Source organism: Protopterus annectens, chromosome 5.part0, assembly GCF_019279795.1.
Source record: "Protopterus annectens isolate FY-2018-M chromosome 5.part0, PAN1.0, whole genome shotgun sequence".
Taxonomy (NCBI): Eukaryota; Metazoa; Chordata; order Ceratodontiformes; family Protopteridae; genus Protopterus; species Protopterus annectens.
This window is the reverse complement of record NC_056735.1, coordinates 1,693,001,349-1,693,027,439: the sequence shown is the minus strand read 5'-3', so window position 1 is coordinate 1,693,027,439 and position 26,091 is coordinate 1,693,001,349. Positions and strand designations below refer to the sequence as shown.

Sequence of the window (26,091 nt, the reverse complement as noted above, 5' to 3'; positions counted from 1 at the left end):
CCAGGCTGGCACTGGTTGTTTCCTTGGTGGTCTTATATTCTTAGCCCCTCTGAGGAATTGCCTTAAAAGTGGGTGAGAGAATAACGGCGGATCCGTGTTGAATTCTGCAGAAATGGCTGAGGCATGGATTTTTATGGAGGAAAATGAAAGTCCACTGTTCAGCAGTTCAGCTAGATACTGTAATACCTGAGGCAAATTCAGTTTTCTAGGATCCTGGCCTTTTTTCTCATTCCAAGAGCAAAACCGTTTCCATTTTGCTGAGTAAGTCTTCCGAGTAGATGGCCTTCTGGCCTCCAGAATGACATCCTGCACCTCTTTGGAGAGTAGGGTCTGCTGAGGTGTTAAGGAATTTTCCATGCAGCAAGACTGAGTGTTTTCAGCTGACTGTGAAGAGTTTTGTAGCTGTGCTGAGTCAGCAGAAGAGGCATTAGAGGTAGAGGCCAGGGAGGAGTATGTGTTAGGCTCCTTAGGAGTGGGTACCAGTGCTGTCTTGGCCAGTCTGGAGCAATCAGTATCATCTTCGGTCCGTCTGCTCTTGCTTTCAGGAGCACCTTGGGTAGAAGAGGCAGAGGTGGGAAAGCGTACACTGTCCATGCTGTCCAACTGAATGAAAGGGCGTCCACCCTCCAGGCCTTTGGATGAAAAGTCCTTGAGCAAAACTTTTCCAGTTGATGGTTCCTGTGGGAGGCGAAGAGATCTATGTCTGGCCTTCCCCATGCTTGGATTATCTTTGGAAACACCTGTGGATGTAGTTTCCATTCGTGTGGATCTGTCATATTTCTGCTTAGATTGTCTGCCAGAGTGTTTTCCAAACCTGGCAAGTACTGTGCTTGAAGTTCGATTTGCCATTCCAGAGCCAAGTTCCAAAGTGTCATGGCTAGTCTGCACAGGGGATATGAATGTGTTCCTCCTTGTTTGTTTATGTACCACATTACTGGGGTGTTGTCTGTTCTTATCAATAATTGTCCTGGGTGCAGGAGGTCCTTGAATGCTGTAATTGCTGTAATTGCATTTATTACTGCTAGCATTTCTTTTTGATTGATGTGAAGGTGCTTTTCCTTTTGGGACCATTTGCCCTGAATGCACCTGCCTGTCATGTGCGCCCCCAGGCGTAATCTGAGGCGTCTGTTGTGATGACTTGATTTGCTTGAGGCTTGCAGAATGGGAGGCCTGTATTTGCTTGACATGCTTGGGCCCACCATAGAAATTCCTTTTACAAACATGGAATTATTGGTATTATGGTTTCCAACTTTTGGCTGTGTTGAGACCATAGGTTTTTTTTAGGTACCATTGAAGTTTTCTCATATGCAACTTTGCACATGGGATTAAAAGAATGCAAGATGCCATGAAGCCCAGAGCCTGCAGGATTTTCCTTGCAGTAAGCCTGGTACAATTTGCTAGTGTTTTGAAGTACTGAGTTAGTTGCCCTTGTTTTTCTGGCGTAAGATAGGCCATCTGGGTGTTTGTGTCCAAGATGGCACCCAGGAAAGTTATTTTCTGAGATGGTGTTAGCCTGGATTTCTCTTTGTTGATTGTGTATCCCAGAGAATTCAGTAACCGTGTTGCATAAGCCAGATGTTCCAGAAGAGTGTGCTTGCTGTCCGCTTGGATCAGGCAGTCGTCCAAATAAGGGTAGATTTGTATCCCTTGAAGTCTGCAGTAGGCAATTACTGATGCCAGGCATTTCGTGAATACTCTGGGCGCAGTAGATAAGCCAAAGGGCAATGCAGAGAATTGATAGTGGATTGAACCTGCAAGAAATCTGAGGTATCTTCTGCAGCTTTGTCTGATTGGGACATGCAGGTATGCCTCCTTGAGGTCCAATGTTACCAGCCAAAACTCCTTGCCCAGCATGGGAAGAAGTTGCTGTAATGTGAGCATCTTGAATTTTGGTACAAGTAGAAATGTATTTAGGATGGAGAAGTCCAAAATGGGTCTCCAGTCGGTTCCTTTTCTTGGTACCAGGAAAAGTCTGGAATAAAAACCTTGACCTTGTTCGTGAGTAGGAACCTCTTGAATGTCTTTCATGTCCATGAGTTTTGTAATTTGTATTTGTGCCTCTGCCCTTTGATTGTGTGGCAGGTTTGGCATGCCTCTCATTTTTGGAAGAGTGTGAAATGAAATCTGTAGCCTCTGTTTATTATGTCAAGGATCCATTTGTCTGTTGTGATAATGTGTCAATTTCCTGAAAATAGTACCAGCTTTCCTCCCAAGGGAGCTGCCAGCTGAGATTTGCTTGGCATGAAAAGGAGGAAGTCATTGGGTTTGCTTTCTGTATTGTTGTGCACGGTCTTCGCCACCTCTTGGTGCTTGAGATTGCCATTGTCTGCCTCTATATGATCCTTGAGATTGCCCTCTGCCCCTTGAGCGCCTGTATCTACCTCTCTGGGGCTTGTCTGTGGCTGGAAAGGACCAATTTTTTGAAGGCCAATTTCTGCTAAAACGAGGTAGCTGTACCTGTAGAAAAGCCGTGACAGTTTGCATAGATTTAGCTTTTTCTTCCACTTTCCGTAGTATCTCCTCAGCATTAGTACCAAATAGCACATCCTTTTGTAAAGGAGCATCTAGTAGTTTAGTTTTAACATGATCAGGCAAGTTTTGTTCCCTAAGCCAAGCATGTCTACGAATGACTGCTCCTGTAGCAGCAGCTCTACTTGAGGCCTCTAAGGCATCATAACCACATTGTAAGGTGTGTTTACCCACTTGTTCTGCACTATGCATCATATCCTGCAATTCCTTCAAATCTGGTTGTTCAGGTTGAGACATTTTGTTTCTTAATTGGGATAGCAGAAAAGTACAGTTTTGTACCTACCATAAATGTAGATGTTCGAGGATCTACATTGCTGCAGTCATGACCTGTGGGTAGTCCGCTGTCCTCGGTCGGCCCGAATACCAAAGGGCTAGGCTGGTGTCGGTCATCGTCGCTTAGAGCTGACGTCAGTACGCAGTAGTACTTAAGTGCATGACCGACGTCATATCCTCAGTCTTTCTTGCCCCAGATGTCAGAAGGCCTAAAAAGAAAGGCCAAAGCCAAAAATAGGAAATGCCCAACAACCCCCAGTGTGTAAATAAAGAATATCTCCAAAGGAAACCCAGCAACCCCAACCTATAGAGGGGAAGGAGGGAGGGAAAATTGGACTGCAGCAATGTAAATCCTCGAACATCTACATTTATGGTAGGTACAAAACTGTACTATGTTCTTCGTCTCACATTGCTGCAGTCATGACCTGTGGGTAGAATCCCAAAGCAAAGGAAAAAGGGAGGCTGGCAAATTACAAAGCATTAGGAGCTGCTAACATGCCCTGTAAAACTGCAGTGGCAAACCCAGCCCTGGACTTGGAATAGAGAGGGAGATGGTAATGCTTAGTGAAAGTGTGTACTGAACTCCAAGTAGCTGCCTCCAAAATATCCTTAGTAGCTACACCCCTCAAAAAAGCAGTAGAAGTGGCAGTGGCCCTAGTAGAATGGGGCCTGATCCCAGCAGGAACAACCTTCCCATGATGAGAATAACAAAAAGCAATACAATGACCAATCCCCTTTGAAATAGTCTGCTTTGAAACAGCTTTCCCCTGTGAACTCAAAGCAAAAGAAACAAATAACTGTTGAGTCTGTCTGAACTCCTTAGTTCTGCTCAAGTAGTAACGTAACTGCCTGTGGATATCCAAAGAATGCAAGACCTTTTCCCCTTTATTTTGGGGGTCAGCATAAAAAGTAGGCAAATGAATAGACTGATTCAAGGCCACACTAGAAATCACTTTAGTCCTAAAAGTAGGGTTAGTCCGCAAAGAAACTCTATCCTTATGGAATATCAAAAAAGGTTCAACTGCCATGAGAGCCTGCAATTCAGATACCCTCTTAGCAGAAGTAATGGCCAACAAAAAAGCAGTCTTCCAAGACAAAAACTTCAGTTCAGACGTAGCTGCAGGTTCAAAAGGAGGTAAAGTAAGTTTCTCCAAAACAAAATTGAGATCCCAGGAAGGAGTAGGAGCTCTACGTGGAGGTCTTATATTCTTTGCCCCTCTAAGAAATTGTTTGAACAAAGGATGAGAAAATAAAGGAGGGTCACAATCATAGTGAGCAGAAATGGCTGCAGCATGAACCTTCACAGAAGAGAATGACAAACCCTTGTCCAGTAATTCAGTAAGGTACTGTAGTGCAAAACTCAAATTAGGCACTGAAACATCAAAACCCTTTGCAGTGCTCCAAAGGTTAAAATCTCTTCCATTTATCAGCATAAACTTTTCTAGTGCTAGGCCGCCTAGCTTCCAAAATGACATCTAAAACCTGTTGAGGAAGCTGAGACCCCACCGGCTCCATCACAGAATACGCCAGGCTGTCAGATGGAGGGACTGCACCTGGACATTGAGAAAATGATTGTTTGACTGGGACAACAAATGAGGAACCTGTGGCAGAGGCCAAGGAGGCTCCTGGATTAAACTCCTCAGCAGAGGATACCAATGTTGACGTGGCCAGTCTGGTGCTATTAGAATCATGCAAGGCTTGTCCCGTCTGACTTTCAAGAGTACCTTGGGGATAAGAGGCAGAGGAGGAAAAGCATAAACGTGAAGGTTGTTCCAACTGAAAGATAGAGCATCCACTTTCCAAGCATCTGGGTGGAACATCTTTGTGCAAAATTTTGGAAGTTGAAAATTCAGTGGAGAAGCGAACAGATCTATGTCTGGAGTTCCCCAAGCCACAGTCAATTGTTTGAAAATCTGAGGATCCAGTTTCCACTCGTGGGGATCCACCATTTGTCTGCTCAAAATATCTGCTAGGAGTTCTGTGCTCCTGGCAGAAACCTTGCTTGAAGATTGATTCGCAAACTCAGAGCAGTCTCCCATAAAATCATTGCTTGTCTGCAAAGAGGGTAGGAATGGGTTCCCCCCTGCTTGTTGATGTACCACATGACTGTTGTGTTGTCTGTTTGGATCAACACCTGTCCTGGCTGAAGTAGGTCTTTGAAGGCCATCAAAGCAAACTGAACTGCTAACATCTCCTTCATGTTGATATGCAAATGTAGTAGTTTGGGAGGCCACATGTCTTGTATCCATTTTCCATTGAAATGTGCTCCCCAAGCCAAGTCCGAGGCATCCGTCGTTAGGATCTGACTCGCCTCTGGTCGGGTCACAGAGAGTCCCTTGTTTAGGTGGCATTCCTGAGCCCACCACAGTAATTCTTTCTGGATGCAAGGTATAATCCGAATGACAGTGTCCAAACCGTGGCAGTGTTGAGCCCACACACTTTTGAGATACCATTGTAGCTTCCTCATATGCAGTTTGGCATTGGGAAGTACTAGAATGCAAGATGCCATGAACCCCAAGGCTTGGAGGACTGTCCTTGCAGTCAGCCTGGACATTACTGATAACTGCTGGAAGTAGAGAGGAAGAGTTCTTTGTTTGTCCGGGGTCAGAAATGCCATCTGAGAAGCTGTATTCAGTCTCACACCCAGAAAGCACATGTCCTGAGAGGGCACTAGACTGGACTTTATTTCGTTCACAGTATACCCTAGGCACCTTAAAACTGCCATTACATACTGGAGATGCTGTAGTAATTTGTCTTTGTTTTGAGCAAGAATCAGGCAATCGTCCAAATAAGGATAAATTTGTATTCCTCTCTGTCTGAAGAAAGCAATCACAGGAGCCAGAACTTTTGTGAATACCCTGGGCACAGTAGATAAGCCAAAGGGCAATGCAGAGAACTGATAATGTGAAGTACCAGCCCGAAATCTCAGGAATCTCCTGCAGCTGGGCTTGATAGGGATGTGAAGAAAGGCCTCTTTGAGATCCAGGGTTACCATCCAGTGATCTTTGCCTATCATAGGCAGAAGTTGTTGTAATGTTAACATCTTGAACTTTGGAATTTCTAGGTAGGTGTTGAGAATGGACAAATCCAGAATTGGCCTCCAAGTGTTTCCTTTCTTTGGCACTAGGAATAGACGGGAATAAAATCCTAGGCCTACTTCTGAAGGAGGGACCACCTGAATTGCCTCCATCTGCAAAAGTAAAGAAATTTGCTCCTGAGCCTCCAGCCTTTGCTGAGGAGGCACATCCGGCATGCCTTTGAAAGGAGGAAAAGTGTGAAAATAAAACTTGTAACCTCGATTTATTATATCCAACACCCATTTGTCCTGGGTGACCAAATTCCAGTTTTCTTTGAAAAGTCCCAACTTTCCTCCTGGAGGAGCTGCCAGTAAAGAAGGGTCTGGCAGCAGAAGATACAGGTCATTGGGTCTGCTTACGAAAGGGCTGACCCCTGCCCTCACCAGAAGACTGTGCAGGAGAACTCCAAGTCCTAGGTCTAAAGGAACCCTGAGCGTGAGCCCTGCCTCTACCACGTCTAGACCTGCCCTTAGGCTGATAATCCGAAGAAGGATAAGACCATCCCCTAGCCGGCCAATTCCTACTAAACTTAGGAGGCTGCACCTGCAAAAAATCCTTGACCGTCTGCATAGACTTAGCCTTATCTTCCATCTTTTTCAAAACTGATTCCACAGGAGGACCAAAAAGCACTTCAGATTGAAGAGGAGCATCCAAAATCCGAGCCTTTACATGTTCTGACAAATTTTGATCCTTAAGCCAGGCATGTCTACGAATAACTGAACCTGTAGCAGCCACCCTAGAAGAAGCCTGAAGAGCATCAAAACCACACTGCAAAGAATGCTTGCCAACTTGATCTGATGCATGAACCAACTCCTGGAGCTCCTTACACTCTATACCCTCAGATAAAGCATCCACCTTAGATTTCAATTGGCCAAATAAAAAGTTCTGATACTTCAGCATATGAAATTGGCAATTCAAAGCCCTCATAGCTAACGTAGAGGAGGTGTACACTTTTTTCCCCCACCTATCAAACGCTCTAGAATCTTTATCCAAAGGGACTGGATTCTTAGCCACAGAAGCCCTAACACCCTTTGGGCCTTGAATAATAGTTTCCGGATCAGCTCTAGGACTCTTATACAAATACTTATGTGCCTCTGGAACTCTGTAATACCCATCTGGCTTAACAGGAGCCGGAGGCAGAGAATCAGGATTAAGGGAAGATTCAGAAAAAACATCCTGAACAACATCTAAGACAGGAGGAATAGCCAAGGGCCTATGTTGTGGCAGAAACAAAAATTCTCTAAGCCTTTTCCGAGAATCTGAGAAATCTTGACCTTCCCACTTGAAATGCTCCCTCATGGTATGTAAAGTTTCAGAAAAAGAAAAATCTTCTGGTGGAGAAGCAGAAGGACAGGAGTCCTCTGCATCCGAATCAGAATAGGAAGGGAAATCCTGAATTTCTTCAGCTGAGGAATCAGAGTAGTCTGAGGAATGATCCATTCCCTCTAAATCTGCCTCCACCCTAGGCCTCTTCTCTGGGGGGGGCATAGAACCCCTGATCAAAGTAATCAAGTCCTCCGCCATTTTCAACATATGCTTTTTAGGAACAGGGGCTGGAGAGCTAGAAGTATGACCAGGGCCAACAAGACCAGGTTTGGCCTTAGCATGGCCTTTAGCCACTGAAGTAGAAGGCCTAATAACCTTTTGTAAGGATGGAACTACTGAAACCTGAGAAGCACCCTCGGCCTGGCCTAACTCCTGAGAGGCCAACTCCTGTAAAAGTAAAGGTTCCCCCTGGGATTCAGCCGAACCCTCGGCAGGATCCACAGATTCAACCGGAGGCTCCGAAGAACCGGCGTCCGCAACGGACGACTCATCCGGTTTACACCTCAAAGATTTATCCTTACTCTTTTTAGCGGTAGCGGGCGTCGGAGGATCCGACGGCATGTTATAGTTACACCGCTTACCGAAAACAAGCCTGGCACAGTCTAACCTCCATTTAATGGTGCGCTTATTAAATCTAGCACAAAAGCGACACCCGACTACGTCGTGCTCAGGCCCTAAGCAAGGAATACAGAAAGAATGATAATCCCCATGAGGTATCTGTTTCCCACAAGAAATGCAATTATTAACTTTTTCTGACATCCGGATAACTGAGGCAAGAAAAGACAAAAATGTCCCCAACGGGGTACTTAGCCCAACTTGGTCTTCGGTCTGAAACTCGGTAAATGAAAATTTCAGAACGCCAAACGGCACTTGCAAACACTGCTTCTGCTTCGGACCACGCGGCAAGAAAGACTGAGGATATGACGTCGGTCATGCGCTTAAGTACTACTGCGTACTGACGTCAGCTCTAAGCGACGATGACCGACACCAGCCTAGCCCTTTGGTATTCGGGCCGACCGAGGACAGCGGACTACCCACAGGTCATGACTGCAGCAATGTGAGACGAAGAACATCTGTTGGTATTTAAGCATATGGAACTGACAATTTAAGGCCCTCATGGCTAGGGTGGCCGAGGTGTATACCCTTTTCCCCCACCTTTCTAAGGATCTAGATTCTCTCTCGGAAGGCAGTGGATTCTTGGCAGTAGAGGCCTTCATTCCCTTGGGGCCTTGAGAAATGGTTTCAGGGTCAGCATTATGGCTTTTGAAAAGAAATTGGTGAGAGTTAGGGACTCTGTAGTACCTATCAGGTTTGACTGGAGCAGGAGGCATGGAATCTGGATTAAGACAAGCCTCCGAGTAAACATCATCAAGAATGTCCAGGACAGGAGGTATAGCCAGAGACCTGTGTTGAGGTAACAAAAGAAATTCCCTAAGCCTTTTCTTGGAATCAGAAAAGTCTTGGCCTTCCCAATGGAAGTGATCCCTCAAGGTGTGCAAGGTCTCCCCAAAAGAAAAATCCTCAGGGGGAGATACAGAAGGAATGGACTGTTCTGCATCAGAATCTTCATAAGGGGAATACGAGTGTTCCTCCACATCCGAATGTTCTGAGAAAATGGAGCCCTGTTCAGAAGAGGGAGAGTCTTCCTCCACTCTGGGTCTCTTGCCTGGAGGGGGTTGGGAACCCCTGATATAGGAAATTAAATCCTCAGCCATTTTAAGCATCTGCTTTTTAGGCATGGAGCCTGGGGATGGGCCCTGTGCAACAGGCCTCTTGGGATGCATGGCTGATTTGGACTTCGTGAAGGCCTTAATGGAAAAGGAAGAAACGGGCCTAAATACACCTTGGGTGGAAGTGGACCTGTCCACATTAGGAGGCTCAACAGTCACTGTGGATTCGGTGGTTGTAGTCTGAGTAAGGGCCGAGGTACCAGCGGTCTCGGGTACAGAAGACACCGCCAAGAAGTGTCGTCGGTAGTCAGGGACTGCATAGGCGTCTCGCTGAGAACCGGACCACGTGTAGCCGGTTTTGGCGTGGTGTCAGTGGAGACCGCGGACCTCGCGTGTCGGTCCTTGTCCTTTCGTTTTTTGGACAAAACGGTAGTCTGAGTATCCAATGACATTTTATAATCAAAGGCTTTACCAAAATAATGTTGGGCGAACTCCGCCCGACGCTTAATAGTGCGTTTATTGAAGGTAGCGCAAAAGCGACAGCCCGAGAAGTCGTGGTCTGGGCCTAAACAAGGTATGCAGAAGGAATGGAAATCCTTATGCGGTATTTGCTTCCCACAAGAAATACAATTGTTAACTTTGTCTGACATCGGTCTGAGGTAAGAAAAGTTTCCCCAACGGGGTACTTAGCTTTAATGAAGACTTCGGTTTCAGATTTTGTTGTAAATTCAGGAGCTGGCCAACCGGCACTTGCGAACTGCTTCTGCTTCGGGCACCGCACGGCAAAAAAGACTGAAGAATATGGCGTCAGCTGTGATTTATATACCCCTGTCGCACTGACGTCAGGGAAGAAGGCGACAACAACCGACGCCGGACCAAGACTTTGGAATTCGGCCGACCGAGAGACCGCCTGACGGCAGAGAACCCATATTTGATTACTGCAGCTGTATGCACGATGAACATCTCCCTGGCTGTGATGGAATCCAGAGGAAGAAGGGTTTAAAAGAAGGAGATGAGTGTCAAGGGTCTTGGGAGGAAGCAGGGATGTCAGCAAAGGCACTGGCTGAATCCTGCAACCTAGGAAAACATGGTCCTGAGAAGGAGTCAAGAGAAGACTTTCTGAAGTTTATTCCAAATCCCAGGCTATGAAGAAGAGAGATGACAAAATGGAAATTTTGCAACAGGATCTCAAGAGAGGATGCCTGAAACAGCAGATTGTCCAAGTAGGGAAATACCTGGATCCCCTAAAGCCTGCAAAATGTGTTTGGTGAATACCCTTGGGGCAGTAGAAAGGGCAAAGCAGAGAACTGAAAATGCCAGAAAGCAACAGAAAAAAGCAAAAACATCCTGAAAAGGTGATGCATCGGAATATGAAGATCTTGGGGCAGTAGAAAGGGCAAAGCAGAGAACTGAAAATGCCAGAAAGCAACAGAAAAAAGCAAAAACATCCTGAAAAGGGGATGCAACGGAATATGAAGATGAGCATCCTTGAGATCCAAAGACACCATATAAGCCTGAGGAAGCAAGAGGGACCAAAATCTGAAGGGACTGCATTCGAAAAGTGGGCACCCTTAGAAAAGTGTTTAGATGAAACAGGTATAGAATTGGTCTCCAAGTACCCTCCTTTCTGAGAACTAGAAACATCCTGGAGTAAACCCCCCTCCCCATTTGGGACACAGGCACTTCCTGAATAGTACCCTGAATCAAAAGGTCCCAAAGCACCACTGTGGAAAAAGGAGAGTTGTTCTTGAGGGGGCTGAGGAATACCCATAAAAGGGGGAAGGGATTTTCACACCATGAAATACCCCTGGTGAATAACGGACAAAACCCAGGGATCCCGAGTAATCTTTAGCCAAACAGGAAAAGAGAGAGAAAGACGAAAAGAGAAAGAAGAAAGTGGCTGGTAAGAATAGGACATTCAGGCAGCACCTGGTTTATTTGGAAAGGAAGACTTCTGAGGCCCTGAAGTCTGAGCAGCCTTAGCAGGAGGAGCCTGCCTGCCACCTTTTTTGCCCTCAGGAGGAGGGCAAGATTTCCTGCGAACAAAGGCTTGCTTATTGGGGTAGTTTCTCTGGAATTTAGGAACAGGAAAAACAAACACATGTTTAAGGTTCTGTAAAGCCTTTCCCATATTCTGAAGGAATTTAAATAAATCAACAGCAGCTTCACTAAACAACTGTTTATTATCAAGTGGGTCACCCATGAATGTAGCCTTGATATCATCAAGCAAAGGCTGAAGCTGAAGCTAAGTATACCTCCTCATCACTGACCCAAAAGCAGCAGCCCTAGAAGAAGCATCTGCTGCATCATAACTACACTTGATGAAATGACAATTCACCTGGGAGGAATTCCCTAACAGGGAAAGTTCTACTCTCAGAGTCTGGAAGATCAGAAATAACCTGACAAGCCTGGGATAGGAGAGCCAACATGCATCTGGACATATAGGTCTGATAATTAGCAGCCCTAAAAGCCACGGTAGCCAAGGTGTAAACCATCTTGCCTAGCCTTTCCATGGTTCTGCTGTCTTACCAGAGGGCAGTAAAACTTGGGCTTGTCAAAGGCTACAAACACCACTGAGGGGTCACAGCAGCAGGACACCTGTACAAACATTTATAGTCCTCAGACACCCTAAAAAACCTACAAGTATTTTTTAGGAGCAGGGAGCGGAGAATTTGGAGCTTTAGAGGCATTAGAAAACACATCCAACAAAGCACTTAAAACAAGAGTATGAGCAGAAGGTTTGGGACATTCCATCTGCAGCCACTCATAGGTATCTGAGACTCAAAGAGGTACCGAGTACAATCCCATTTAAAGAACTCCATCATCCCGGAGATTGTGTCCCCAAAAGAAATCTGTTCAAAGGGAGTATCAGGATTGGTAGATTCCTCTTCCTCTGACCCACAGTCCAAAGGAGAAGGAATTTCAGAAGAGTAAACAAATGATTCCTCATCAGAATCCAATTCCTCCTCAGAGGAATCCTGTTCTCTGGGTCTTTTAAGGGAAGTAGAGAACCAAGGAGGAGCTGGAACCAAAACACTCAGAAGAGGTTTTAATGCCATGAAAACACTAAACAAACCTCAGTGAAGGCCTGCCACTCTCTCCGTGGATCCTTAGGGACAGGAGAAACATGTTTAGTTTTCTGTTTTTTTCTTTAATGGGATGGCTGCCTTATAAAACTTGGCAGGCTCCGACCGAGGACAGTATTCAATAGTTGTAGTAGGGACTTCTTATCTGACTAAAATTTGAGGAACACCCCTAGCCCCCTCAGAAATGATCAACCACTGTTCCCCCTGAATGTCAGAAATGGACATCTGCAAAGCCTCCTCGGACTTGCTTAAAGCTGGATCTCTGCCTGCCTCCAAACCGGATGCAGAAGAGGAATCCAACAACAAAGCTGGGCGAACCTCCAGGTATTCATTCACATCAGGAGAAATGTCTAGCAGATGCTGAACTGAGGAAGATTCTGGCCTAAGCTTCTTGCCCTTCTTCACGAACAGCTGTCCCTCGGAGTGGGAAGGTTCCTCCACTGTATCTTTCGCGAGAAGTTTAAGTTGCTGATTCTCAAGATACAGCACTAAAGAGAAACTCTACTACACACCGTTTTAGGTACAAAAGCCTGACAGATGAAACAGTGAGTATATGGTCATGCGAGGCACAAAGGCAAAGCAGACACTGTTCATGGTGGTCTTTATGGGGAATCCGTCTCCCACACTGGCATTTACCCTTCTTGGATAACATGAACCCCACAAGCAACAAAAGACAAGTAAAAAGGAGCCACAATGGGGCACTTATCTGCAACGGCTCAGTGAAACCAGCAATGGAATGTAGGTGTTCAAACAAATGATCAAGAGATGGTGTTTGGACTGGCAGCAAAGAAGTTCTGAGGATAGTATGTCCAGACGTCACCTTTATGCCCTACACTATGCAGGGAGCATATGTGTGATGTACAGCATACCTTAAAGCAACCTAAGGCTTTAGTATACTGGCCAGATGTCAGGCTGCCCTAGGCAGGGGATCCTAATGTTATGAATACTAATGTTATGAATACTGCAACAGTGAAATGGAAGGACATCAATACAATACAAGAGCAATGATGGAAGGAGAAACGAGTCCTAAGGAAATGCAGGAACTGAGCAGTTTACTTTGGAATGAATGAAAATTTTTAAAAAGGAAACATACTGCACAACGCTAAAAATCAAAACTACTTTTACTATTTGTTTCTTTTTCTAGAAGAGTACACAAGCTCCCGATGCAAATTAGAATGCGACACCTCAATAAAGATATTTAAAATACTGCAATTGTAATGCTGCAAGATTGAAATTGTCTATACAAATTCACCTCCAAGTTTCTGGTGGAAACATGCTACAGTTACTAAAAATACAAAAAGATAATGAAGGAAGATTTGTATCAGTAACAGGGAAGCCAGAGGCAGTGTTATGCAAGACTGTAAAGATATAATCTCAACAGGAATTGATCAACTGTAGCAAAAACATTAAGATAGGGGGTTGGGTTACAGCACAAGATGGGATAGTTTTCTGGACAAAAGACTGGAAAACAGTTTTTTTTTCCACTGGCAAGGTCCAAACACACTGATCCTAGAGCTCAAGGGTATCTGTGTTAGAGCGAGTATAGGAACGATGAACATGCATGAAGGCTTCCTAGATATATTTAATCAGGTTCTCGTAGAGGTAGAAATCATATTAAAAAATGCACAAAATTATTGTTAGCAAGGAAAGTACAGTTGTGTACCTACCATAAATGTAGATGTTTGAGTGTATTCACTGTTGCATTCATTACACTTGGGTTATCCTGCTGGCAGGCGACCCGCAGTCGGCTCGAGTTCCAAAGTCTTGGTCCGGCGTCGGTTGCTGTCACCTTTCTCTGACGTCAGTGCGCCAGGGGTATAAAAGTTGCAAACAACACCATTTTCTTCAGTTTTTCTTGCCCCAGATGTCAGGTGACCCGAGATAGGAAGGCTGGAAAGATAGAATTATGCCAAAAAACATGCATATATTACTATAAACATTTCCTTCATCTACAAGCAAATACACCACATAAGTAGTATAGAGATGAGAAGTACAGAAAAGTCCCAGCAATGAAAAAAGGGGGATGGTGGGTGGGTAACCTGGACTGCAACAGTGAATACACTCGAACATCTGCATTTACGGTAGGTACACAACTGTACTATGCTCATTGTGTTTCACTGTTGCAGTCATTACACCTGGGTAGAATCCCAAAGTTGAGGTTGGGTGGCTGGGTCTAAATTGGATTTGGAGAGGCTACCAAGCCCTGCAGAACTGTAGTGGCAAAGCCTGCCCTGGATTTAGAGTAGAGAGGTAGGTAAGTGGTAGTGCTTGGTGAAAGTGTGCACTGAGCTCCAGGTTGCAGCTTCTAAAATGTCTTTGGTTGGCACTCCTCTGAGGAAAGCTGCTGAAGTGGCTGCTGTTCTGGTAGAATGAGGCCTAATGCCCTTAGGCACTGATTTGCCATGTTGTGTACAGCAGAAGCGGATGCAGTGTCCTATCCATTTAGAGATTGTCTGCTTTGTAATAGGCTTTCCTTGTGATCCTGCAGCATATGCTACAAACAGTTGCTCAGTTTTTCTGAAAGCTTTTGTTTTGTCCAAGTAGAATAGAAGCTGTCTGTGTATATCCAAAGCGTGCAGAATTCTCTCCCCTTTATTCTGGGGATTTGGGTAAAACGTAGGTAAATGAATGGTTTGGTTTAAGGTCACATTGGAGACCACTTTTGGCATGAATGTTGGGTTTGTCCTAAGAGAAACCCTGTCCTGATGAAAAATGAGGAAAGGTTCCACAGCCATTAATGCCTGTAACTCTGAGACTCTTCTTGCTGAAGTTATTGCTAGGGGCATTTTCCATGACAAGAATTTTAGATCAGCTGTGCTGGCTGGTTCAAAAGGAGGCAGTGTGAGTTTTTCTAAAACAAAATTGAGGTCCCAAGTAGGTACTGGTGCTCTCCTTGGGGGTCTTATATTTTTTGCCCCTCTGAGGTACTGTCGTAGTAGAGGATGTGAAAAAATAGGAGGTTCCGTATTGTAATGAGTTGAAATGGCAGAGGCATAGATTTTAATAGATGAGAAAGATCAGCCTTTGTCCAGCATCTCAGTTAGGTATTGTAAAATCTGAGGTATATTAGGGACAAGTGGTGCGAGCCCCTGTGCCTGGTTCCAAGCGCAGAATCTCTTCCATTTTTCTGCATAAGATTTCCTTGTGCTGGGCCTCCTGGCTTCTAAAATGGCATCCATAACAGCTTTAGAGAGAGAGAGGTGCAGTCTGAGTGGCTACATTATCTGCCAGGTTTAAGGTTCTGAGTTGACTGTGCAGAATCTGATTGTTTTGTTGTGTCAGAAGATGAGGAATTTGAGGTAGAAGCCAAGCTGGGCCTTGAGACAAACTCTTTAGGATTGGGTACCAGTGCTGGCGTGGCCAGTCTGGGGCAATCAGGATCATTTTTGGCCTTTCTTGTCTGACTTTTAGTAGGACCTTGGTAAGAAGAGGCATCGGAGGGAAGGCATAGACTGTCAGGCCTTTCCAGCTGAATGATAGAGCATCCACTTTCCATGCTTGAGAGTGATAAGACTGCACAAATATGAATAGGACATGCTGGAGGGATAGATTCATAACACAGAGGTTACCCATACTCTGGAACAAAATCCCAGTTCATGTGAGAGACAGCATTGGCACTGCACATCTCAAAAAAATCTCTGGATGGGAGATGCATGCTCCCTGGGTGAGTCTCAGTGTCAGTCACTCACTACACATTACATGTGTTTACTAAATAATGGGGGTCCCACATGTGTCACTACTAGAGAGGAGGAACTATACACTATGGGTAAGGGTTGGCTAGGTTGCACCCAGGCTAATGCTAGCTCCAGTATGACTTTGCGAAGTCCTTGTGCAAAATTTCTGTATTTGGCAATTGTGAGGGGAGGCAAAAAGATCTATGTCTGGGCGTCCCCATTTCCTCGTTATCATGCTGAACACTTGTGGATTTAGCTTCCATTCGTGAGGATCCATGAGATTTCTGCTTAGTTCGTCTGCCAGTGTATTTTTTGTTCCTGGCAGGAATTGTGCCTGCAGATGTACTTGATAGGTCAGTGCTGTGTTCCACAAAGTCATGGCTTGTCTGCATAGGGGGTAGGAATGTGTGCCCCCTTGCTTGTTTATGTACCACATAACTGTGGTATTGTCTGTCTTTATTAATAGTTGTCCTGGATGTATTAGGTCCTTGAAAGCTGTCAGGGCATTCTGTACAGCTAGCATCTCTTTTTGATTGATGTGAAGATGCATTTGTTCCTTGGGCCACATGCCCTGAATACATTTTCCTGCCATATGTGCCCCCCAGGCATAATCCAATGCATCCGTTGTTATTGTCTGCCTGGCTGTGGGTAAGGTGAAAGGCTGTCCCTTGTTGTGGTGACAGGCCTGGGACCACCATCGAAACTCCTGTTGTAGGCAGGGAATTAAAGTAATGATTGTCTCCAGGCTGTGACAATGCTGAGTCCAAACACTTTTTTAGATACCATTGTAGTTTCCTCATATGCAGTTTTGCATATGGAATTAGTAGAATGCAGGATGCCATGAAGCCCAGGGCCTGCAGAATTTTTCTTGCTGGGTTTCTGTTGCCATCATTTGAAAGTAATGAGTCAGTTGCCTTTGTTTGTCTGGCGTGAGATAAGCCATCTGGGCAGTTGTATTTAGGCTTGCACCCAGGAATATTATCTCTTGAGAGGGCACTAGTTTTGATTTCTTTTCGTTTACTGTATACCCTAGGCAAATTAGCAATCTTTTTACAAACACCAGATGCTTTAGAAGAATGTCCTTGCTCTCTGCTTGAATAAGGCAGTTGTCCAAGTAGGGATATATTTGAATTCCTTTTTGTCTGCAAAATGCAATTACTGGTGCCAGGCATTTTGTGAAGACCCTGGGCGCAGTAGATAAGCCAAAGGGCAGTGCACAGAATTGGTAATGCATTGAAAATCTCAGGAGTCGGCCGACCGGCACTTGCGAACTGCTTTTGCTTCGGGCACCACGTGGCAAGAAAGACTGAAAAAAAAATGGCATCGGTTGCAACTTATACCCCTGGCGCACTGACATCAGGGAAGAGGCGACAGCAACCAATGCCGGACCAAGACTTTGGAACTCGGGCCGACTGCGGGTCGCCTGCCAGCAGGATAACCCAAGTGTAATGACTGCAACAGTGAAACATGATGAACATCATGGATAGCTTTTTCTACACTGCACATATTTTACAAGACTGATGTTCATTGCTCATGACAGGGTATGTCTACAAGGAAAGATATGACAGAAAGTAGTGTTAACCTGCATTTTTTTCCAACAATTTTAAAGCAGAGTACAATAGTTTTTAAACATTAATGATAAGCTTTTCACACAAGAGGAAAGTCATATAATAAAAGTATGGGATTGGTATAAGGAAGCTGTACAGAACTTTTGTAAACGAGAAAAGGTAGCTAGAAGGTTTAAGCAGTGCCAGGCTACATGCAGAGCAACTGAAGACACAGGGAGACACAATACATAAAAAAGAAGGGGCCAAACTAAAAGTGCCAGAGTTACAAGGTAATACAGAAGATATGTTAGACATATATGTAATGCTTAAAGACAAATTAAGGGCTTTGTTAAACTTACTAATTATGTGCCAGAAATGGAATACTCTAAACAGGCCACAACCGAAAACAGTGCAGCACAATTACTAAAACCAGAAGGATGCAGGATCCATTTGCCAGAGGTGTACAAAAGTTACCATACATAACACAGAGGTGGCTGACTGAGCATGACAGCTGCAGAAGGATGCTAACATAAAGGGATATTGTATTTCTGCTAGAAAACAGCTGACAGAGAATGAACTTTATGACTAAAATATTACAAAAAAGTCTTAGAAGATATTACTGCTTAGTCTGTTAATCAGCCTGGTTAGTGCACATAATTTCTACTACATATGAATAGAGTACTGAACTGAAGGCCCTAGTCAAATCCAGGTAAACTATACTGGCAGTCCCTGAGCCAATGTATCTGGTAAATTTCAACAGAAGCTGATTAGATTAGTCAAACAAGTTTGCCTAGGCTTTCCATGCATTCATGTTTGTTAATATCCAGCCCTTGTCTGACAGTGCTGGGTAGCAACTGGATAATGATTCAATCAAACCACTTCCTAACTACTAATACTAAGGCTCATTAGTCAAGTAGATGTTCACAGATGTGCATGTTCGCTTTGGACACACATATCGCAATTACTTCTTTCCACATATCTGGCACAAAACCAGGGTCTGTGTAGCAGCAAGGAGTTACTACATTTAATATGAAAGACTGCATTACTTACATGGCATCCAACAATCTGGTTGCTTCGATCAGATACCAAGGAAACTACTCTGTCCCTTCCATCTCTCATAATGGAACCCATTTTCTTGCAGCACAGGATTCTCTGACCATGAAAAAAAAAGGAAAAGAATTTACGACTAAAAAATACACAATTGAAACAAAAATTATTAAAATACAGAAAGATGTAAAGAGTAGTACACACTTTACTATAATTTTATTTAAGGTTGTAAACTGCTATACCTGTTCAGTATCAAGGTCTAAAGGATTCACAAAATACTATACAACTGTTGTGCCTATAACCTGCAAATATTTTTCAATACTCCATGCTCTACACCCTATACATGCAGATACAGATGTGTGCACTTTGGCCAACTAAGGTAGAAAATAAAGATTTACCACTAAAATTTAAGGACTGCTTTTGTGTTAATCAAAATGCAAACAAAATCAAAAGGGAGAAAATCAAATTTAATGAGATTTATGACTTCCTCATAAGAAAAATAACACTGCATCAAATATGGTGAAATGAAATCTCATCCCAGCAAAGATAGTCAAACTAGCAACTCAAATATGTTTAAAGAAAAATCAGAGCTGTCATCTCAGTGGTGGAGGGAGATGCACCTCTGACTGCAGGCCAGAAATCCTGAGCTTGAGAAGCAGCCACGGCACTAGAGGGCACATCCAGGGAAAGATGGAGTGACCAGTTGAAGACACCCTGGGGAGGGGTAAGTCTTGCATCAGTGGAGTCTTCTGTGAGAATAATATTAATGTAGACTTCATTTGCACAGGAGACTCAAAAGCATAAAGCAAACCAAACAGTACCTGCACTAAAGCCAGAGGGTGATGGTAGGTGGCATTGCACTATATCTGGTTGCCAAGAGTGGGAGGGCTGTAAGTCTACTGCATAGAAACTCCATTTTTTAGTCAAGAAGTTGCCACATCAAGAACAACTAGGTTTTCTTTTAGTTGCAGGGAATTTAAGGAGTCCAGAAAAATAGCTGGAATTCTCTTCCTGGTCCACAGCATTCTCCAGTCATGGATTTCTACTTCTCTGAGGATGACCCTGGTTTAAAGAGCAAGCAATATATGCATGTCATGGAGCGCAGTCCCAGATATGGAAGATGGTTACATGCTGCTGGCTTCCAAACTAAACATGCAACAAGATTAAAAACGAAAAAAGAAGACAAGTTCTGAGACAGCTAAAACATGTTTGAACAGGTTTTCTTCCTAATACTCTACATAACAATCAGGTCCTTCAGATTTGGTCCACCTGTCAATACACCATTATCCTCATTATAATGGGGATTGCAGAGAGATAAGGACTGGGGATTAGGCCACCATAAGGCAGAGTTAGTGGTTTTGCTACAAAATTTTCTCCATCCTAATGGCAGGTAACAAGAACATAACTAAGACAAAGCTTACAATTAAGGTTAACTGATATAACAAGTACATCAGTCACACACTCTTTTATTTTACATTTGTTTACCGGGGAGGTCCGACTGATCAGAGCTGTCCATTTTCAGCGGAGGCCTGGGGAGAAAAGTTCCAGAACAATTGCTAACATACTATCCCACAAGACATTTACATGAGCATTGTGGTTTACACATTCACTTATAAAAATATAGCAGATAATAACATATTTACATAAGCATATAGATTTAGACAAAATTAAAAGTATAGCAGGTAGTAACATATGACGGTTGTTCATACAGTATGTTTAGTAGAGATAATCTTGAAGATGTACTGAAGATAAGACGAGAAAGGAAAACTAAAAAAGGAGAATATAGCCAAGTTCATATGAGGAGCATTGACATTTTAAGGGAAAGCTTTTCAATAGTCTATGGGAGAGTTAGTGGGTATAGATGTGGCAGTGAGTTGGTAAGTAGCGTGTGATAATATATAGTGCATCTGTGGGAGTTTTAAAGAGGAGGTTGGATAGTGGGTAGGGGAAAGGAGTTAGAATATTATCAACCAGGTGCTAGGCAGTTACAAGTAACGTATGATAATATATAGTGCATCTGTGGGAGTTTTAAAGAGGTTGGATAGTGGGTAGGGGAAAGGAGTTAGAATATGTCAGCCAGGTGCTAGGCAGTTACAAGTAATGTGTGATAATATATAGTGCATCTGTGGGAGTTTTAAAGAGAAGGTTGGATAGTGGGTAGGGGAAAGGAGTTAGAATATGTCAGCCAGGTGCCAGGCAGTTGCATGTCCAGTTGTTGTTTAGGTGGGAAATAAGCTGTTTTTTTGAAGATGGCTTTGTTAGGTTGTAACCTGATTTGTAGTGGTAGGGAGTTCCAAGTCTTGGCAATGTTGCTAGAATACAGGGAGTCACCAGAACTGTAACGGCTTTTGGAGATTGCAATTAGTATTGTTAGTGGATTTAGGTTCTCGGTTGTTGGAGTAGAAGATGATCAGGTCTTGTAAGGCTGGAGTTTTGTCAGGTTGGTACAGTATTTGGTGAGCTAGAAGAAGTTGGTTTAGAGCTAAGGTGTTAGTGAGTTCCAGCCAGTAAAGCTGTTTTAGGGCCTGACAGTGGTGGGTATGGTAGAAGGAGTTTGTGGCAAATTTTGCTATTTTGTTGTAGCATACTGATAGCTTGTTTAAATCGCTCTTGTTTAGATTAATTAGGACAGGAGAAGCATACAATAAAGGTAGAGAGAAGGCTGGTATGAGCCAAGGTAACTTTCCTGTTGCTGGTTAGAAAGTTTTTACATCTGTAAAGAGTACCTAGTTTTTTGTTGATTTTGGTTATTGTATGAGCTATGTGTTTATCAAATTTCATATTATTGTCAATAATGACCCGTAGTAATTTGGTCTGTGTGATGGGGGAAGATAGGGGTATTATCCGATGCAGAAAGAGAGAATGGGGGAGTAGGTGATGCTGCTTTGGAAGGATAAAACAGCATAAGTTGGGTCTTTTTAGGATTTAGTATTAGATGGGAGTTTGTAAGCCAGGTTTTGATGTAAAGGCTTCTTGGGTCTTGATTTGAAGTTTTTGGACGGTAGGGGCAGAGCAGATTAAGGTGGAGTCATCAGCATATTGAACCAGATTTGCTATATTTCAAAGCGCAGCTTGGCAGACCACACAGCTAACCTCTTCTATCCTATGATATACTGCTCTACTAGCCACATTCCTGCAAATTATATTACTGCAGCAGGACTAAGCTGCACCCATCTCCCAGGATGCATAGGCTGGCTGTGGCCAAGCATTTACTCCCATCCTCCTAACTGGCTCTTTTAGCACTAAGACATATTAATGGAACCCAGGTCACTGGTGCGGCAATTAGGGCTTCATACTTTAGCAATGCACAGCCTGCTTCAAAAACATCTCTGCAAAAAAAAAAAAAAAAGATTCAACTCATTCTACACTACAAAAAAGAAACTGTCAGCTACTCCTCAAATGTCACTTGTCTAAGTTCCCATGGTACTACTACTTTCTACTCTAAAGATGGTACATCATCACAAACTTGATCATCAAGCTTATGACCTACTGAACTTCAAGAGGATTTTTCAGGTACTTTGATTTCCCTACACAATCTCAAAGACAAGGAGTAGGTGGATTGGTGAATCTAAACAGTCCTTAGGTGTGGGTGTGTGACAGAGACATGGAAGAAAGGTCTGACAATCTACTTCTGTTTCCTACTTGCTTAGTAAACTTAATAGATGGCAGCAGAGGTTCATGAGGTCACATTAACAGTTGCATAGGATTCAAACGCATGGATGGATGGATAAACCCAACCATATACATGAGCATGGATGTATGTATACATCTCTCAATACATTTCTTTTACAGGAAGTCAAATGACCACTTGATTTGCCTGTAAGGGGAAGAAGAGACCAATACCTTACAAAGCTTTCTGCAATGAATTTGTCACTTTTTTGTATTACTGTTATTTTTTAGTTTCAAATTATCTGATTTATTGTTAGCTTCTCAGCATACCTTATACCCACTATTTTTATGTAGCAGCTCTGATATACCTACACCTCAGAGAATGAGAAATATTCCCAAATACCACAACCAAGGACTTTATGATAATTCTTTGAACTCGCACTTGTAATTCCACAAATCTAAGGACTACAATTAAGGTCCTCACACTTAACAAAAGGCACTTGCATATCTGACTTCATTCATCATTAAAAAAAAATACAAAGTGCATCTTGCTCAGTTTTACTCAGTGTTCAAACATCTTAGCATTAACTGTGTGTGTCACGTGAAATACAATAAGCAAATGAAATTCAGTGCATATATTCACATTAAATACAGCTATGTACAATCTGAATATCTTGACTGGCATTCTGTGATCAGTCTGCCATAATAATGAATATTTACAAATATTAGTACCACAGGTGTTATGGTCTTTTCCTGATAATAAAGTTACTGGGTAAGCTACTGCTTCTGATTTTAAACTAGGCAAACGTTCAGAAATGTCCTCTTTACTTTCCTACAGATTATGTCAGTCCCGGAGGACTTTGTTGTCACATCATTTAACTCGGACTTTGCTGAAAAAGTCAGATCATCACTTTGAACATAAATTCTTTCATAAGCAGCAGCAGGAGTTGCATTCAACACAGAGGACATTTGTGATTTCTTTGTACTATTTCTCACACCAGCATTCTGTAGCTCTCTGAATCAATGCTGATCTATTTAAGTGCCTTCTGTTTCTAATACGGATTCTGTTATCCTCACCTTCAGCCCAATACAGCTCAGATGAGTCCCTCTACTTCTTTGAGTGATACACTTCCAGTGACATTCTTATCCTAAAATCCATAATCTGGCACAGTTACACTCACTCTTTCCCTTTCCTTTTAAAAGGGATAACATCTTTGCCGTTCCATCAAAACAGTTTACCTTTCCTATGCCTTTCCTGCTGTAGTTCAATCATAGATCTTTTGCTACCTGGAACGTACAGCGAGAATGAAACCAGACACTTAGATTTTAGGTATCTACCCATCAGAAGTCGAGGTGGCCAATACCCTACTGATGTAGTGGAGTTTTCCAAGACAGATTATTAACCATCAATGGAGCTGGAACAGTCAGCGTTTTGATTGTATTCTTTACATTCTCTACTATGTGCCCAACTTACTCCCTGTTACGAGATATTTGAAACGATGTGAGATGTCAGAATTCCCCTAGTTTCTCCAACATACACAACTCATAAGTACAAACTATAGTACACTACTGGTGATTACATCTTCTGGTACCCAGATCTCAAAAAAGGATGTAAGGGCAGTAATTAACAGTTTCGTCTGTTGTACTTCCTCTCAGTTTAACAGTTTGTGGAAACTTTGACTAACACAAAGCAAAAAATACAAGTTTTTGAGTTGAAACAAGTCAATAGCCAAAGTAAAGGTGGTGCAACTTGGTCCTTTTGATTCTGCTTTCTGTGTTAGTTACTGATTTCACAATTTCAGATATTGCCCTACTCGCTCAGTTACACCATACCAATACAGAATTTCACAAGCTCTTACTTTGCATCTTCACATACTGAGACATGATTCATGAAATCTAAGTATATTATCTTTCTTAGTTGTGCAGTTATTTCCTCTCTTTTACAAAATACACACTGAACAATAGTAGTTCATCTCTGTAAAGAAAATAGGCTATTACTAAAGGAATACATGATTTTTAATATCTAATTATTTGGACATAATTAAATCATAAAGCAGGTGTAGCTCACAGTCACTTAGGTCTGAGGTCATGCAGTACCTCAGCAGAGACCGTCAAGTTGTGCAACGAATATTCTGGCTCTGTGCCTTCTCAACACTATTGAAGTCACCAATCTGGTCTGTCACTGTGCAGCTAATACTGCTCTTTACCACAAAAAAAATAATTCTGCATATGCACAACATGGATTCTTTTAATCACACCAACATTAGGTTGATTTAATTAGACTGAAATGATGGAAATGTAAGAAGTGCAAGTTATTATTTTAAGGTATACAGTCTAGTCAAATTAGACTTGCACATTTTAACCTGTTTGTTCCTTTTTAGCCCTCCCTCAGGTCCTTAGGTCATCAGCTTGTAATAATGTAAAGTCTGTTTAAACTAAAGTTAATAGTTGGGGCTTGTTCTCCTGTTTTTTGGGAGGCTGAGCTGACTTATTCATGAAGGTGACCGGTTGTAGTGGTTATTCAGCCTAAACCAAAACCCGGACAATACCAAGAAAGGAGGAGGGGTATCCATATTCATCAAGGACACCCACACCTCAAGATTGGTGGCATCGCACGATGCATCGGAAACCATCCAGGTGCAATTAACCATAGGCAAGGCTGCTCTGCAAATTGTAGCATGTTACAGGCCACCCTCGCAAACTCAGGAACCTCACATGGCCTTCTTGAAAACACTGGAGGGGATAAATGTATCTCCGAATACCATCATACTAGGTGACTTCAACTACCCTAATATAGACTGGGAACACTACTCAAGCCCAAACACTCTAGCCCAAAAGTTCCTGGAATTCATAAACTCAAATGCCATGGAACAACTAGTCACCATCCCCACAAGAGGAGAGAACATACTTGATCTCATCATCACGAACATGGGAGCACAATGTTCAACGCCAGAAGTATACCCCTCACTGGTGAGATCTGATCACAAACTAATCTCGCTGGAGGTCCTCATCCCCCCACCGAAATGAAAAAGACCACAGTAAAGAACTTCTCAAGCCGACTTCACACTTCTAGACACTAGGGTGGTCTCCTTTAAGGCCCTGAGCCGCGGTTAACATTACTCAAACCGCTGAATCACTTAAAATGCCTTCTACCAGCACCTGCAGGCTGCATGGATCACGCAATCCCAAGCAAACCAAAGACTCTTTGTACCAAAGGCAAGCGTCCAGTCTGGTGGACCCCAGCCATAAACAAACACTACAATAAAAGGAGAAAGCTACTACAAGATAGAGCAAAATCCTTAAAAGGTAAGACACCGCTGATCACTATAAGTAAAAAGCTAAGAGCTCTCATAAAATCATCCAAAGCTAATTTTGAGAAAAAAATAGCTAAGGACTCTAAAGACAACCATAAAGCATTCTTTAGCTATGTCAGAAACCTAGGAGGAAACTCCCAGATATGCTCAGAATTAGTTCAAAATGATGTGAAGATTACTGATCCTACAGACATTGCCAACATACTGGCTGACAGGTTCAGTGCAAACTTCTCCCCCCCCTCCCCCCCAAAGGAGAGATATCTATACCAAATGATTGTAGCCCCCCAAACATCTCCAACGCTCAGGTGAGAACTGCTCTCTCCAAGGCAAAGAACACAGCATCCATGGGACCTGATGGTGTCCCCGGCTGTGTGCTCCATGAACTCAACGAGGAATTAAACCCACAGTTAGGACAGCTGTTTAATCTTAGTCTCACCTCCGGATCGCACTCCAGGAGTGGCGCACAGCGACTGTGGTCCCACTCCACAAAGGCGGTGCCTCCACCGACCCTGGAAATTACCGTCCTATTAGCTTGACAAGCCTGATCTGCAAAGCCATGGAAAGGATCATAATGGATCTCATAAATAAAGACATAGGGAATTTGCAGACTTTGGATCCAACCCAGTTTGGCTTTGTCAAAGGCAGATCATGCCTTTTAAACTTGGTTGACTTTTTCGAAACAGTCACCAAGGCCATTGGCGAGGAAAGGCAGTCCATACAGCCTACCTAGACCTGGCGAAGGCTTTCGATACAATACCCCACTCGGGTATCATTGAAAAACTCATCAACTTAAATGTAAACCCATACATTACAAGATGGGTTGCAAACTGGCTGAGTGACAGAACCCACAGGGTCAGAGTTGCTGGCGCCATGTCAGACTCTAAGCCTGTCACAAGTGGTGTCCCACAGGGCTCAGTCCTGGGCCCACTCTTGTTTGGC

The 26,091-nt window shown here is 43.3% G+C and overlaps 1 protein-coding gene across 1 annotated transcript in view; it reads right to left on the bottom strand.

Moving 5' to 3' along the window:
• Window positions 1-26,091, bottom strand: part of WDR3 (WD repeat domain 3) — a gene marked incomplete at its 5' end in the record, with an annotated part of 1,037,507 nt that overhangs the window by 860,238 nt on the left and 151,178 nt on the right. Inside the window, 1 exon segment of the mRNA XM_044071482.1 lies at window positions 18,233-18,334. Within this exon segment, the coding sequence (XP_043927417.1) occupies window positions 18,233-18,334 (102 nt within the window).